This window comes from Salmo salar, chromosome 18 (genome assembly GCF_965601325.2).
Source record: "Salmo salar chromosome 18, fSalSal1, whole genome shotgun sequence".
NCBI classification, from domain to species: Eukaryota; Metazoa; Chordata; class Actinopteri; order Salmoniformes; family Salmonidae; genus Salmo; species Salmo salar.
The window spans coordinates 18,012,976-18,030,702 of NC_138308.1; the positions used below are offsets into that span (position 1 = coordinate 18,012,976).

Consider the following 17,727-nt stretch of genomic DNA (forward strand, 5'->3'; position numbering starts at 1 on the left):
CCATAACGCTTTTTACAGACTCCCTTCTAATGTCTACTTAAAGAGTTGTCTTTTATCATCTGTGAGATGGTAGGTATAACTCTCCTTTCCTTTCCTCTCTCCCTCTGTTCTGTTTGTATGTAACACTGCTGTGATCAGGTGATGGCTGGCTCCTATTTCTCTGCTCCAGCACAAATAAGCCAAACCAGGAAGTAAACACGCAACGTCATCACAATTCTTGGTCCTTTGGGAAACACTGGGGCCCAATTAGGCTGTTCCTGAATCAGTCACATACCAAACCCACATAGCTTTGTCCCTTGTGGGCTAACCCAGATTAGCCCTCCTGACAACACACAGCCATGTAGCCTACTGATTCAAATCAATGCCATACCATACCAACAGTTTACCCACAGTATTGTGCTTAAAAATACTGCTCCTGCTCACCTGTAGAGGGCAATCACTAGATGGCCATGCTATAAAAGACAAACATTTCTGTATTATCAGAATCGATGAGCACATTAGTAATTTGTTATCACCCCCACTACAGATACAATAGGTCATTAATTAACTCAGTTTCAGCGGTAGGTCAAGTGGGTTGATGAGGGCGAGATTCAAACCAGGCTTGTTTACAGGCAGTGACAAGCAATTTCAAAACAGCTAGGGTTCCTGTCCATACAAGCTCATTTAATATGCAGATGATGTGCAGTTTCAGTGAAAGGAAGATTAGGTTTGTACATGGCAGTGTGAATCTCAATTTAGTATTCAGCTCTTAGTACAAGACAGTCAATACCATTGAAAAGGGTCAGTAAATGTGTTTGGCACAGTCTAAAAGGAATGTCAGAATATAAAACAAACATAACACAACACATAAAATAAGAAAATTTACATACTTCACCTAGGCTATTTTGAGGGTGGGGGTTAGATGGTCAAAACAGAAGTGGTCAATCTGGTATGGTGGGGTACTGCAGGGTAAATGTGAATCATTTTGGTGAAAAAAGAAAAACAGCACAACATTGTCATGTCTGACATGTATCCAACCACTTCCTTGTTCCTTGTCAACAAAAGATTCTTAAAGCAAAGCTGGGTATATTTATATTTTTATTGATTTGCATTAATATATAAGTAAAGTAATTTGCGGGTACAAAAGTACATCTATCTGTAAATATCACTACTCTGAGATTATGTAATATGTAAGCTTCTCATGTGTCTTTACTTTGATGATCTCTTGCTGAAATTGAGAATGATATTCTGAGAATGTGGCCTGATACTTTCGAAGTTACTTGCTGCACAACATTCCTAAAACCAGTCGCTTTCTAATCACTCTGGCAGAGAATTAACCTGAGACTGTGGACTAACTTTACTTTCTTATACAGCATGTTGTTATCGTTCTCATTCTCATCTGAACTTTATTTACCCAGGAGCAGGCCATTGAGATTGGAAAATATATTTTACAAGAGAGACTAGGCATATAAGTGGCAGTAGAAAGACCAAATAATTTATAGAACAAATAATTTATAGTGTAAATAAAGATTGCTGATAAAATGCTAAGGATCGATGTTTAAAAAACTGCAACTTGTGTTTGTGGATTACAATACTGAATCTATATTTTACTAAACCTGCTCTGTTTGACTTGCGACAGTTAGATGGTTGAAAGATTATAATTTTAACAGAACGGGTGCCCAAAAATATATTTAGCTAGTAAAGACTATAGAAAACCACTCCCCCAAAGTGAAGAAACTCCAGTATGTTTTTCTATCGGACACAGTAATGGCTTCACATGTGTACTAGAAGTCCCTCAACCCAATTTAGAAATTGCCATGGTTGGATGGTTGGATGAGATAAAAGTAGCTACAGCATTCTGAGGTTGCAAATAATTTAGTTTAAGGCAATAAACCAATGACATTTTGTAGTTGACATATCAACTTTCATAGCGTACTAATTGAACATTCCAAATGGCGCACACTATATGCATGGGCAAGTGCACCCACCATTGAACATTTGTTTGGAATTTTAAATCTCTGTGTTTATTAGTTTCATCTGCCTTCCTCAGGCGGCGTGGACCCAGACCTCATTGTGTCGGCCAATCAGAGTCCACGGGCCTTCATACCCTGCCGCGATGTACCGGTGGGAGTCAAAGGCTTTCCCAGCCTGTGTCAGAGCATCACGTAGCTTCGTCAAATTTTCCTGGAAGTTGTACTCTGACGGAAAACCACTGAAAGTCCTGAGAGAGAGAGAAAGAGAGTTAAAAAACAGAGACATGGACTTAAAACTTCTACAGCAAGATTTGGCCTCCAGTTAGTGAAACAGGATGGCAACGGTGGTTCTTCACCTGACATATATGGTGCAGGCAGGCATAGTCTCGTTCCTGATTGAGGCATCATTGGGAGTGGGGAGGACTGTATCTTCTGGAGCCACATAGAAAGAGAAAGATGCATGCTTCTCACCACCATCCTCTACCTCAGTCGTAGAAACAAGTGCAGGCCAGGTATGAGTATTGACATGTTCACCTGAGAAGGAATGATAAAAAACACGACATACATTTTACAACCAAAAACCAGATAAAAAGGGCTCATTGAAAGATGATATTCATTCAAATTATTCATCCTTTAGAAAGATTTTAAGATAATATTTTAAATATTGAAATTGTGCATTCCAACAGGTAGGCTTCCAGTTGTGTAGGCTACTGTAATTACACTACACTTGTCTATGTTACTAGGCTACCGTGTAATAATAGGTATTTTTCTCTTTAATGTTGAATGTTAATGTTAAGTTGATGGTCATATTAAACATATCTTCATAAGAGGGCCATAAACAGTACCTAGTAATGACACGTACAGTTAGAAAGCTCAGATGTCCTGCTTTTTGGGGTATTTATTATTTATCTATGATTTGTATGCAATTTGTCCACTAGTATGCACTGCTATAGTAAATAAAATGAAAAATAGTACGTCGTAGATTTTATTTTCAAATGTCATATGCTATGAACAACCTATTCATGAAAAATAGGGGAACAGGGCTTAATCTACATATACTCAACTTTACAATTGACATGATATACGATTTGAGCTGCTTTATACTGTAATCATTTTTAGATAACTCGTGATCAGGGGAAATCCTAAGAATTTCCTGGTGGACTGCTCTCATTCATTGTTGTCTCTCCCCCGGTGAACGTACCAGTTGGCTAGCGAATCAACTGATTTGTCACAATAGCAGTTTTCATATAATATAAAGTGTGTCCCTCTGTGGTGAACAAAGTGATTTCTTGACATTGTGTTCAATTGTATTTATTTTAAATTAGCAACAAATCGACGTGTGTTTATCATAGAACAATGGTACACTTTCATATCGCTGCGGTACCCTATAAGCATTGCAGCGCTATGCTGCTTATGTGCCTGAGATGTACGGTTATGCCCGAGCCACCAACGGCTGTGGATATATAACTTGATACATTTAACCTAATTTAGCAGGCGTAAAAAGAAACGCCTGAAACTACTTCCCCTACATACTGGTCATCCGAGAAGAAAAAAACTGTCGGGAGAGGTTCTCTTCTGCACTGTTCAACCGATCCAGTAAATGTGGAGGAGGTATTAAGATGGGAGTGTTGCCTTGTTAATGTCCAAAAGCGGAAGTCGTGTCACAGGCTCTCTTTCCAATTCCCTTGAAAACCGTAACACTCGGTTTTTGGAGACACGGCAGTGGCTACATATCCAAGAGTCAATCGAGGCTATTTGGCCTAAAATAAGTTGATTTATAAGCGAATAACCTTGATATGTCATGATAAAACAATTAAATAACGAATGTCCACTAAATAGGGGAATTAACATTTAATTGGTATTGATGCAAATTACATTTCCTTGAAGCACAATTCAGTAAAACACAATACTGCATGCTAGAACTTGCAATTAATCAAGAAGGTCATTATTGCAGTTTAAACAATATTGAGACATCCACCTGCTTGATTGTCCCACTGGGTGTAGTCCCACAGTTTCGTGAATCCAGCCTTCACGTCGTGGTCAGAGACACCCAGACCGTCGACGGTTATCCAGCGACTCACTTGGTACGCACGTTCCTCAAAGTCCTGTTTAAATAAAAACAACGCTAGGCTATTTAACAATTACATCTCAAGCATCTTACATCAGTTATCATATGTGTCATAGATCTCTATATTCACTTACCTCATATTTATTAACGACCGTGAACTCAGGACAATCATAACTATGGCAAAACGGCGGCGCATCCCAACCGTGCGCCCCGTGTAAAAACACCACGGCCAGAACCGAGAGAAGCGTTGTTACCTCGGGATACTTCATCTTGTCGCTGCCTAAACTCGGATGACACTTTCAATTTTAACAGCTCTCTACTATCTTTGCATTTTCAGGACACACCTACAAACAGGTGTTGCCTGACTATTTTCTTCCTCGGGGGGTGGGGAAAGAGAGACAAATAAACACAACTTTGCAATACGCCGGGGAGTCGTGCGCTGTGGCGCGGAGTTGCCTGGTTATGGTCTCCGTCCATAACAAGACAACGCCCCAACCCCTCCGCTGGGAATAGTTGAATACCTGAAGAAGATAAAAGAGAGGAGTGCGGTGCCCTTGAGGCATACTCCCTATGAAATTGCACACGTATAGCCACGATAACCAAGGCTACTACTATATAGAAAAACACATTAAATGCGACAATAACTAATGTAAAGTAAATGGCAATGCTACTTTTCATGTAAATTCCATTGCCTGATCAAGATATACAGTATCTGCCAGACCCTAGCTTTTCTGCTTACAGGGGGTGGCTAACCGTATAGAACTGGTCCAACTGGTCCAGGGTCACTGCAGGATGCCAGATCCAAAATCTCATTCTGACAGACTCCTTTTCCTATTTTCTTAAACTAGTCTAGCCAGTTTCAGCTGCACAATGTAATGCAAAGTTATGACTTTGATGGGGCGACTTCGTCTAAACAGACAAGCAGTGAGACAAGTTATGACGTCTTTGGTTTGCTAATCAGAGGAGAATTGATAACTGTTTTCTGGTCTAGGTGTCTGTGGATGTACATTAACTTTGTGTGGGCCATGATTGCTCCTGGCTTGTCCTTGATGGATGGAGCCTGGGGAGAATAACAAAAAAACACCAGACATATCAGATGGCATTCAGCAGATATTTGAGGCTCCAGCCTTAACATAATTATTTGTTCAATTACCATGACGGAGATGACCACATGACAAACTGTCGAATACAGTGTAGCATGTGAAATGGTACATGTCAAAATCTAGTATGTACACTAAAAGAATAGTGATGGTGTTGAAAAAGAAGAAATGTTTACTGTAGCAATCCCTCTATATTGCAATAAAATGGAGGTAGAGATTATATAATTATTTTATTGAAACTATTATTATATTTTGATAAAACTACCAATTGAGACATTATCCAAATCAATGTGCATGTGAAAGTGTATTCCACTGCAATGCTCCATTTCTAATAAATGTATTATATATGTCCTGTGTGGCTCAGTTGGTAGAGCATGGTGTTTGCAACACCAGGGTTGTGGGTTCGATTCCCACGGGGGACCAGTACGGGGGGAAAAATAAATAATAATTGTATGAAATGTATTTATTCACTACTGTAAGTTGCTCTGGATAAGAGTGTCTGCTAAATGACTAAAATGTAAAAAAAAATATATATTTCTCACCTCCTGACTTAGAACTTGTCAAGGAGTGGAATGCAATAGCACGACTGAAATATGTTCCCTGGATTCTTCCAATGGCATTGAGGAGTACACCACATCAGTCACTGGCTTTGTCAATAAGTGCATTCAAATCAAATCAAATCAATCAAATCAAATCAATCAAATTTATTTTTATATAGCCCTTCGTACATCAGCTGATATTCTCAAAGTGCTGTACAGAAACCCAGCCTAAAACCCCAAACAGCAAGCAAAGCATGTGAAAGAAGCACGGTGGCTAGGAAAAACTCCCTAGGAAAAACTCCCTAGAAAGGCCAAAAACCTAGGAAGAAACCTAGAGAGGAACCAGGCTATGAGGGGTGGCCAGTCCTCTTCTGGCTGTGCAGGGTGGATATTAAAACAGAACATGGTCAAAATGTTAAAATGTTAAAATGTTCATAAATGACCAGCATGGTCAAATAATAATAATCATAGTAGTTGTCGAGGGTGCAACAAGCACGTCCGGTGAACAGGTCAGGGTTCCATAGCCGCAGGCAGAACAGTTGAAACTGGAGCAGCAGCACGGCCAGGTGGACTGGGGACAGCAAGGAGTCATCATACCAGGTAGTCCTGAGGCATGGTCCTAGGGCTCAGGTCCTCCGAGAGAAAGACAGAAAGAGAGAAAGAGAGAATTAGAGAGAGCATATTTAAATACACACAGGACACCGGATAAGACAAGAGAAATACTCCAGATGTAACAGACTGACCCTAGCCCCCCGACACATAAACTACTGCAGCATAAATACTGGAGGCTGAGACAGGAGGGATCAGAAGACACTGTGGCCCCATCCGATGATACCCCCGGACAGGGCCAAACAGGCAGGATATAACCCCACCCACTTTGCCAAAGCACAGCCCCCACACCACTAGAGGGATGTCTCCAACCACCAACTTACCGTCCTAAGACAAGGCCGAGTATAGCCCACAACGATCTCCGCCATGGCACAACCCAAGGGGGGGGGGGGGGGGGGCGCCAACCCAGACAGGAAGACCACGTCAGTGACTCAACCCACTCAAGTGACGCACCCCTCCCATGGACGGCATGGAAGAACACCAGTAGGCCAGTGACTCAGCCTCTGTAAAAGGGTTAGAGGCAGAGAATCCCAGTGGAAAGAGGGGAACCGGCAAGGCAGAGACAGCAAGGGCGGTTCGTTGCTCCAGCCTTTCCGTTCACCTTCACACTCCTGGGCCAGACTATACTTAATCATAGGACCTACTGAAGAGATAAGTCTTCAGTAAAGACTTAAAGGTTGAGACTGAGTCTGCGTCTCTCACATTGGTAGGCAGACCATTCCATAAAAATGGAGCTCTATAGGAGAAAGCCCTACCTCCAGCCGTTTGCTTAGAAATTCTAGGGACAATTAGGAGGCCTGCGTCTTGTGACCGTAGCGTACGTGTAGGTATGTACGGCAGGACCAAATCGGAAAGATAGGTAGGAGCAAGCCCATGTAATGCTTTGTAGGTTAGCAGTAAAACCTTGAAATCAGCCCTTGCCTTAACAGGAAGCCAGTGTAGGGAGGCTAACACTGGAGTAATATGATCACATTTTTTGGTTCTAGTCAGGATTCTAGCAGCCGTATTTAGCACTAACTGAAGTTTATTTAGTGCTTTATCCGGGTAGCCGGAAAGTAGAGCATTGCAGTAGTCCAGCCTAGAAGTAACAAAAGCATGGATTAATTTTTCTGCGTCATTTTTGGACAGAAAATTTCTGATTTTTGCAATGTTACGTAGATGGAAAAAAGCTGTCCTTGAAACAGTCTTGATATGTTCTTCAAAAGAGAGATCAGGGTCCAGAGTAACGCCGAGGTCCTTCACAGTTTTATTTGAGACGACTGTACAACCATCCAGATTAATTGTCAGATTCAACAGAAGATCTCTTTGTTTCTTGGGACCTAGAACAAGCATCTCTGTTTTGTCCGAGTTTAAAAGTAGAAAGTTTGCAGCCATCCACTTCTTTATGTCTGAAACACAGGCTTCTAGCGAGGGCAATTTTGGGGCTTCACCATGTTTCATTGAAATGTACAGCTGTGTGTCGTCTGCATAGCAGTGAAATTTAACATTATGTTTTCGAATGACATCCCCAAGAGGTAAAATATATAGTGAAAACAATAGTGGTCCTAAAACGGAACCTTGAGGAACACCGAAATTTACAATTGATTTGTCAGAGGACAAACCATTCACAGAGACAAACTGATATCTTTCCGACAGATAAGATCTAAACCAGGCCAGAACTTGTCCATGTAGACCAATTTGGGTTTCCAATCTCTCCAAAAGAATGTGGTGATCGATGGTATCAAAAGCGGCACTAAGATCTAGGAGCACGAGGACAGATGCAGAGCCTCGGTCTGACGTCATTAAAAGGTCATTTACCACCTTCACAAGTGCAGTCTCAGTGCTATGATGGGGTCTAAAACCAGACTGAAGCGTTTCGTATACATTGTTTGTCTTCAGGAAGGCAGTCAGTTGCTGTGCAACAGCTTTTTCTAAAATTTTGGAGAGGAATGGAAGATTCGATATAGGCCGATAGTTTTTTATAATTTCTGGATCAAGATTCGGCTTTTTCAAGAGAGGCTTTATTACTGCCACTTTTAGTGAGCTTGGTACACATCCGGTGGATAGAGAGCCGTTTATTATGTTCAACATAGGAGGGCCAAGCACAGGAAGCAGCTCTTTCAGTAGTTTAGTTGGAATAGGGTCCAGTATGCAGCTTGAGGGTTTGGAGGCCATGATTATTTTCATCATTGCGTCAAGAGATATAGTACTAAAACACTTTAGTATCTCCCTTGATCCTAGGTCCTGGCAGAGTTGTGCAGACTCAGGACAATGGAGCTTTGGAGGAATACCCAGATTTAAAGAGGAGTCTGTAATTTGCTTTCTAATGATCATGATCTTTTCCTCAAAGAAGTTCATAAATGTATTGCTGCTGAAGTGAAAGCCATCCTCCATTTGCGAAGGCTGCTTTTTAGTTAGCTTTGCGACAGTATCAAAAAGAAATTTCGGATTGTTCTTATTTTCCTCAATTAGGTTGGAAAAATAGGATGATCGAGCAGCAGTAAGGGCTCTTCGATACTGCACGGTACTGTCTTTCCAAGCTAGTCGGAAGACTTCCAGTTTGGTGTGGCGCCATTTCCGTTCCAATTTTCTGGAAGCTTGCTTCAGAGCTCGTGTATTTTCTGTATACCAGGGAGCTAGTTTCTTATGACAGATGTTTTTAGTTTTTAGGGGTGCAACAGCATCTAGGGTATTGCGCAAGGTTAAATTGAGTTCCTCGGTTAGGTGGTTAACTGATTTTTGTCCTCTGACGTCCTTGGGTAGGCAGAGGCAGTCTGGAAGGGCATCAAGGAATCTTTGGGTTGTCTGAGAATTTATAGCACGACTTTTAATGCTCCTTGGTTGGGGTCTGAGCAGATTATTTGTTGCAATTGCAAACGTAATAAAATGGTGGTCCGATAGTCCAGGATTATGAGGAAAAACATTTAGATCCACAACATTTATTCCATGGGACAAAACTAGGTCCAGAGTATGACTGTGGCAGTGAGTAGGTCCAGAGACATGTTGGACAAAACCCACTGAGTCGATGATGGCTCCGAAAGCCTTTTGGAGTGGGTCTGTGGACTTTTCCATGTGAATGTTAAAGTCACCAAAAATTAGAATATTATCTGCTATGACTACAAGATCCGATAGGAATTCAGGGAACTCAGTGAGGAACACTGCATATGGCCCAGGAGGCCTATAAACAGTAGCTATAAAAAGTGAGTGAGTAGGCTGCATAGATTTCATGACTAGAAGCTCAAAAGACGAAAACGTCATTGTTGTTTTTTTTTTTGTAAATTGAAATTTGCTATCGTAAATGTTAGCAACACCTCCGCCTTTGCCGGATGCACGGGGGATATGGTCACTAGTGTAACCAGGAGGAGAGGCCTCATTTAACACAGTAAATTCATCAGGCTTAAGCCATGTTTCAGTCAGGCCAATCACATCAAGATTATGATCAGTGATTAGTTCATTGACTATAACTGCCTTGGAAGTGAGGGATCTAACATTAAGTAACCCAATTTTGAGATGTGAGGTATCACAATCTCTTTCAATAATGGCAGGAATGGAGGAGGTCTTTATACTAGTGAGATTGCTAAAGCGAACACCGCCATTTTTAATTTTGCCCAACCTAGATCGAGGCACAGACACGGTCTCAATGGGGGAAGCTGAGCTGACTACACTGACTGTGCTAGTGGCAGACTCCACTAAGCTGGCAGGCTGGCTAACAGCCTGCTGCCTGGCCTGCACCCTATTTCATTGTGGAGCTAGAGGAGTTAGAGCCCTGTCTATGTTCGTAGATAAGATGAGAGCACCCCTCCAGCTAGGATGGAGTCCGTCACTCCTCAACAGGCCAGGCTTGGTCCTGTTTGTGGGTGAGTCCCAGAAAGAGGGCCAATTATCTACAAATTCTATCTTTTGGGAGGGGCAGAAAACAGTTTTCAACCAGCGATTGAGTTGTGAGACTCTGCTGTAGAGCTCATCACTCCCCCTAACTGGGAGGGGGCCAGAGACAATTAATCGATGCCGACACATCTTTCTAGCTGATTTACACGCTGAAGCTATGTTGCGCTTGGTGACCTCTGACTGTTTCATCCTAACATCGTTGGTGCCGACGTGGATAACAATATCTCTATACTCTCTACACTCGCCAGTTTTAGCTTTAGCCAGCACCGTCTTTAGATTAGCCTTAACGTCGGTAGCCCTGCCCCCTGGTAAACAGTGTATGATCGCTGGATGATTAGTTTTAAGTCTAATACTGCGGGTAATGGAGTCGCCAATGACTAGGGTTTTCAATTTGTCAGAGCTAATGGTGGGAGCCGTCGGCGTCTCAGACCCCACAACGGGAGGAGTAGAGACCAGAGAAGTCTCGGCCTCCGACTCCGACTCGCTTAATGGGGAGAACCGGTTGAAAGTTTCTGTCGGCTGAATAAGCGACACCGGTTGAGAATTCCTACAGCGTTTCCCTCCAGAAGCCATGAGAAAGATGTCCGGCTGCGGGGACCGTGCGAGGGGGTTTATACTAACGTTACTATCTGTACTTACTGGTGGCACAGACGCTGTTTCATCCTTTCCTACACTGAAATTACCCTTGCCTAACGATCGCGTCTGAAGCTGGCATTGATGATGTTGTCCCCACAGTGACTGTACATACATACCCCAACCAGAAGCCATGGATTACAGGCAATGTCCCCACAGTGACTGTATGTACATACCCCAACCAGAAGCCATGGATTACAGGCAATATCCTCACTGAGCTAAAGGGTAGAGCTGCCGCTTTCAAGGAGTGGGGCTCTAACTCGGAAGCATATAAGAAAACCCGCTATGCCATCAAACAGGCAAAGCGTCAATACAGGACTAAGATTGAATTGTACTACACCGGCTCCAACACTCGTCGGACGTGGCAGGGCTTAAAAACTATTACAGACTACAAAGGGAATCAAAGCCGAGAGCTGCCCAGTGACACCAGACTAGCTAATTTACTTTTATGCTCGCAAGTAACACTGAAACATGCATGAGAGCATCAGCTGTTCTGGACGACTGTGTGATCACACTCTCCGCAGCCGATGTGAGTAAGACCCTTAAAGAGGTCAACATTCACAAGGTCGCAGGGCCAGACGGATTACCAGGACGTGTAATCCGAGCATGCGCTGACCAACTGGTAGTGTCTTCACTGACATTTTCAACCTCTCCCTGTCTGAGTCTGTAATACCAACATGTTTCAAGCAGATCACCATAGTCCCTTTTCCGAAGATCACTAAGGTAACCTGCCTTAATGACTACCGACCCGTAGCACTCACGTCTGTAGCCATGAAGTGCTTTGAAAGGCTAGTCATGGCTCACATCAACACAATTATCCCCGACACCCTGGACCCACTCCAATTTGCATACAGCCCTAACAGATCCAAAGATGATGCAATCTCTATTGCACTCCACACTGCCCTTTCCCACCTGGACAAAAGGAACACCTATATGAGAATACTTATTCATCGACTACAGCTCAGCATTCAACACCATAGTGCCCTCAAAGCCCATCACTAAGTTAAGGACCCTGGGACTAAACACCTCCCTCTGCAACTGGATCCTGGACTTCCTGACGGGCCGCCCCCAGGTGGTAAGGGTAGGTAACAACACATCCGCCACACTGATCCTCAACACGGGGGCCCCTCAGCGATACATGCTCAGTCTGCTACTGTACTCCCTGTTCACTCATGACTGCATGCCCAGGTACGACTGCACGGCCAGGTACGACTCCAACACCATCATTAAGTTTGCCGATGACACCACAGTGGTAGGCCTGATCACCGATAACGATAAGATAGCCTATAGGGACGAGGTCAGAGACCTGGCCATTTGGTACGAGGACAACAAACTCTCCCTCAACGTGATCAAGACAAAGGAGATTATTGTGGACTACTGGAAAAGGAGGACCGAGCACGCCCCAATTCTCATCAACGGGGCTGTAGTGGAGCAGGTTGAGAGCTTCAAGTTCCTTGGTGTCCACATCACCAACAAACTAACATGGTCCAAGCACACCAAGACGGCAAAACCTATTCCCCCTCAGGAGACTGAAAAGATTTGGCATGGGTCGTCAGATCCTCAAAAGGTTCTACAGCTGCACCATCGAGAGCATCCTGACTGGTTGCATCACTGCCTGCTATGGCAACTGCTCGGCCTCCGACCGCAATGCACTACAGAAGGTTGTGAGTACGGCCCAGTACATCACTGGGGCCAAGCTTCCGGCCATCCAGGACCTCTACACCAGGCGGTGTCAGAGGAAGGCCCTAAGACTCCAGCCACCCTAGTCATAGACCTTACTCTATGCTACCACATGGCAAGTGGTACCAGAGCGCCAAGTCTAGGTCCAAGAGGCTTCTAAACAGCTTCTACCCCAAGCCATAAGACTCCTGAACATCTAATCAAATGGCTACCCAGACTATTTGCATTGACCCCCCCCCCCTTTTAGACTGCTGCTACTCTCTGTTATTTAAGAACTCTACCTACATGTGCATATTACCTCAATTACCTCAACTAACCGGTGCCCCCGCACATTGACCGGTGCCCCCGCACATTGACTCTGTACCCTCTGTATATAGCCTTGCTATTGTTACTTTTATTTATTTTTTTAGGTCGTTTTTTCATTTGTAATTTTTTTAACTGCATTGTTGGTTTGATCTTGTAAGTAAGAATTTCACTGTAAGGTGTTGTTGTATTCGGCGCATGTGACAAATACAATTTGTTTTGATTGAATAGCTGCGCAGAGACAGCAACCAGGCTACTCTTGACCTACGGTATATAGCTTAACAATAGATATTCATTCTATGGTATCCTTTTTTATTATTTCTATTGTTGTTAGGTCATTTGAATTGTAGGTTAAGTCTGATGATTAGGTAGGTGTTGATTAGGTAGGCCTGTAGTAAACCTACTTCCCACTGGGCACACACTGGTTGAATCAATGTATTTTCCACGTCATTTCAACTAAATTATGTTGCACCAACGTGGAATAGATGTTGAATTGACGACTGTGCCCAGTGGATTGTAGGCTGTTGTATACAGTAAATCTACCTGCTCCTTTTGTTTGCTTACATTTGGCACCTGCACTTTTGGACAGTGGTAAATAAAAGCATCCACTCCTCAACACACCTTACTTCCTGGTTTGTTCCTGCCACGAAGACCACCTCTCTGTCCACAACACTATGTTGTAGCGTTCATTAGTGAGTTATTGCGCTCAAATAGTCATGATGAGTGGTTGAAATCTGCCCAGTCACGGTATCAGAGCTCATTTTAGTGGTCATTAGAGCAACTAAATATCTTCTACTATAACAGTGAGGTCATAGCAAATCTGAGACAAAGGGCAGAAAAAGCTGGAACATTAGTTGGCCTACATTGTGGGAGGCAACCTGTCTATCTAGAGCAACGGTTCCCAACCTTTTCCATTCGGAGGTTCACCAATTCACTGTTAACAGCTCTCGAGGACCACCATTCCCAAAGTCGCAGAATTTCTTTACATAAAATATCTTGTCAGTTACATTTTTTCAATTTTATCAGTGAATGTAACAGATAAATGCCAAATAATATTATTATTTTTATAAACAATTTGCATTGCGAAAAGTAACGAAAAATGTATTATAATACCATTAATACTCCCAACAGATATTATTTTTTGAAGAAAGATTTGATAAATAATGAAACAAATTGCCGACCACCTGCAGTATCCCCACGGACCACCCGTGGTCTGTGGACCACAGATTGAAATCCATTGGTCTAGAGCAGGGATGGACAACTGATGCCGGTGGGGGTCACAAAAAATCTAAACTCATCATGAAGGGCCTCAGTGGCTGGCGGGTCTGGGTATCCACATCCATACCTGGAGAGAAAACGTATATACATTTTCAGAGTTAATTTTAGTAATTCGACTATGATTACTATAAGTCTAGATATCTGGCTAGACTAACAAAAAAAATTGCTGACCTGGGCTAATTGAGTGACTACCAGTGATTGACATAACAAGAGAAAAACTGCTGATGCACAAGCAAATGTCAAAATTGTACCTTGGTGTATTCTACTATTCTAACTCTCAACAGTAAGGCCAGTTGCCCATCACTGGTCTAGAGACTAATGGCACAGGGGTTCCCAAACTTTTAATTTCGAGGCAACCTAAATATAATTAGGGCTACATAAATGCAAACCATTCATTTCCTCACATTTTCCACCTTAGGCCTACTTCCTGGATCCAGTCCCATGCTGCTTTTGGTTGGACTTTAAGATCAAATTCATAAACACGTGGTCACTTAAACATCGCTATATATTCATATTCGTGGACTAATTTAGGCTACTTCTATCCGATGCCTTCATTGCCTTTTCACGCTTGACCATTATATTTTTTAAAAGTTTATATGGAAGTTGTATGGAAGCCTGTTCCTGCCACCACAAAAAAATTATTGGACTACGAGTTATGAGATAGGAAGTCATTATTATGAGATAGTAAGTCATTATTATGAGATAATCAGTCATTATTATGAGATATGTACTGTAAGTAACAATTATGAGATATTATACAACGGGTGGGTCTAATTCTGGATGCTGATTGGTTAAAACCGTATTCCAGCCGGTGTCTATTCCACAAGTTACCACCAGCTAAATCTATGATTTTGAAAGGCTTATATACTCTGTTCCATCTGACTGCGAAATCCACTGTCTCATCAGCTCAGCCAGGCAATTTATATATTAGATCCACACTCTAAAAAGCATCTAGACTTTATCTCCCATTTCATTGTAAAAAGCATACAGACATTATCTCCACTTTCTTTTAGACTAGCATTTGGTTTTCAACCACGGAGATTTGTAATAACCTTGCTGTCTGTCTCTCCGACATTTGCAACATTGTTTGAATATTGAAATTCGATCTCCAGCTGTACTATGGTAATGAACATGTTGGGAGTCAGGACGTGACAGACAGGCTGGCAGCTTTTCTCAGCCAGTCAAAATCATGAATTAGCATCATGTTTATGGATATATAAGAAGAAATGTTAATAGAAGAGCAATAAAAGCAGCTAGTTGACTGTCATTACAGTTTCAGTTTGAAACGATTGTATTAGCTGTGTAGTTGGCTATCTCTTCTGAACAGTGAGATAGCAAATGTTCTATGCCAGGTGAAATCAACTTCGTCTCAGGCCTAACAACACCCGTGCCACTATATTCTCCAAATACCGTCTTCTCGGGCATTATTAATAAAGTAACTCATTACGAGTTAGTAAATCAGAATAATGAGATTCTAAGTCACAATTATCCGATTGTAAGTGTCACGTTGTCTAAAGATTGGAGACAGGCACAGGAATACAAAATAGGGTTTTTTATTTTCTCCACCCAAACAAAGGGCGAGGTGTAAACCTCTAAATAATACATGGGACGAGACACATAAAACAAGTGCACAATAACATGCAGCATGGAAGCCGATACAATAGCAAAGGTACTCACAGGACCAACGGATATGGTAACAATAACCGACAAGGACAATGGGGAACAGAGGGCACATACAGTTGAAGTCGGAAGTTTAAATACATTTAGGTTAGGGTCATTAAAACTCGTTTTTCAACCACTCCACAAATTTCTTGTTAACAAACTATAGTTTTGGCAAGTCGGTTAGGACATCGACTTTGTGCATGACACAAGTCATTTTCCCAACAATTGTTTACAGACAGATTATTTCACTTATAATTCACTGTATCACAATTCCAGTGTGTCAGAAGTTTACATACACTAAGTTGACTGTGCCTTTAAACAGCTTGGAAAATTCCAGAAAATTATGTCATGGCTTTAGAAGCTTCTGATAGGCTAATTGACATAATTTGATTCAATTGGAGTTGTACCTGTGGTTGTATTTCAAGGCCTACCTTCAAACTCAGTGCCTCTTGGCTTGACATCAAGGGAAAATCAAAAGAAGTCAGCCAAGACCTCAGAATTTTTTTTGTAGACCTTCACAAGTCTGGTTCATCCTTGGGAGAAATTTCCAAATGCCTGAAGGTACCACGTTCATCTGTACAAACAATATTACGCAAGCATAAACCCCATGGGACCACGCAGCCATCATACCGCTCAGGAAGGAGAGAGCAGAGAGGTAATAGACGCGACCATCGTCCTGAAGCCCCGGATGAACCTCCGGAAATAGTTGGCTTACCCCAGGAATCGCTGGACTGCTTTCACGGAGTTGAGGATGGGCCATGACCTGACTGTGCTAGTAAGATAGTAAGTCATAATTAGGAGATAGTAAGTCATAATTAGGAGATATTAAGTCATAATTAGGAGATGTAAGTCATAATTATGAGATAGTAAGTCATAATTAAGAGAGAGTACGTCATAATTAGGAGATAGTAAGTCATAATTAGGAGATAGTAAGTCATTATTATGAAATAGTAAGTCATAATTATGAGATAGTAAGTAAGTCATTATTATGAGATATGTAAGTCATCGTTAAGTCATCATTATGAGATAGTGAGTCTGGATCGTGGACATTAAATATTCCTGTAGGTCGAAGGGGGATTTCTTTATGTCTCACTCACCCACTCACACACACACACACACACACACACACACACACACACACACACACACACACACACACACACACACACACACACACACACACACACACACACACACACACACACACACACACCTGTGATTCATGTGATACAGTTTGCATAAATGACATATGACATAGTAATGGAGGGTACGAGCTTTCATATACAAAACCACATTCCTGCCACCACCAAAAATTATCTGATTAAGAGTTATGAGATAGTAACTCTTAATGATGAGATAGTAAGTCATTATTATGAGATAGTAATTCATAATTATGAGATTTGTAAGTCATTATTATGAGATATGTTAGTCATAATTATGAGATAGTAAGTCTGGATCCTGGACATTGAACAGTCCTGCAGGTTGGCCCCTTTTAAAGGGCAATCTGGGATCCCAAACAATAACAAAGCACTCTCCCCGCCACTTAATTTGGTAAGCAGCTCAGGAAGGGGGCAGGAGAAATGTAACCACTCAAATAAACTCAGCAAAAAAATAAATGTCCCTTTTTCAGGACCCTGTCTTTCAAAGATAATTCATAAAAATCAAAATACCTTCACAGATCTTCATTGTAAAGGGTTTAAACACTGTTTCCCATGCTTTTCCCACAATTAATGAACATACACCTGTGGAACGGTCGTTAAGACACTAACAGCTTACAGACGGTAGGCAATTAAGGCCACAGAAAATGTAGGACACTAAAGAGGCCTTTCTACTTACTCTGAAAAACACCAAAAGAAAGATGCCCAGGGTCCCTGCTCATCTCCGTGAACGTGCCTTAGGCATGCTGCAAGGAGGCATGAGGACTGCAGATGTGGCCAGGGCAATAAATTGCAATGTCCGGACTGTGAGATGCCTAAGACAGCGCTACAGGGAGACAGGACAGACAGCTGATCATCATCGCAGTGGCAGACCATGTG

At 42.2% G+C, this 17,727-nt stretch overlaps 1 protein-coding gene across 1 annotated transcript; it reads right to left on the minus strand.

The window, feature by feature from the left end:
- Positions 1-1,835: 1,835 nt before the first annotated feature.
- On the minus strand, positions 1,836-4,451 carry soul2 (heme-binding protein soul2). The gene is made up of 4 exons (XM_014154587.3): positions 4,155-4,451; positions 3,931-4,057; positions 2,309-2,486; positions 1,836-2,200 (listed from the first exon to the last, which is right to left on the minus strand). Exons 1-4 carry the CDS (start codon positions 4,287-4,289, stop codon positions 2,026-2,028), a joined length of 615 nt encoding a protein of 204 aa, XP_014010062.1. The 5' UTR covers positions 4,290-4,451; the 3' UTR covers positions 1,836-2,025.
- Positions 4,452-17,727: the final 13,276 nt, after the last annotated feature.

Bases quoted from the DNA above. Each gene is read 5' to 3' on its own strand.
- soul2 (XM_014154587.3), bottom strand. From the start codon at position 4,289: ATGAAGTATCCCGAGGTAACAACGCTTCTCTCGGTTCTGGCCGTGGTG. The intron at 2,487-3,930 runs GTGGATGTCTCA...ATTCCTTCTCAG, and splicing joins CCAGTGGGACAATCAAGCAG to GTGAACATGTCAATACTCAT. The intron at 2,201-2,308 runs GTGAAGAACCAC...TCTCTCTCTCAG, and splicing joins GCCTGCACCATATATGTCAG to GACTTTCAGTGGTTTTCCGT.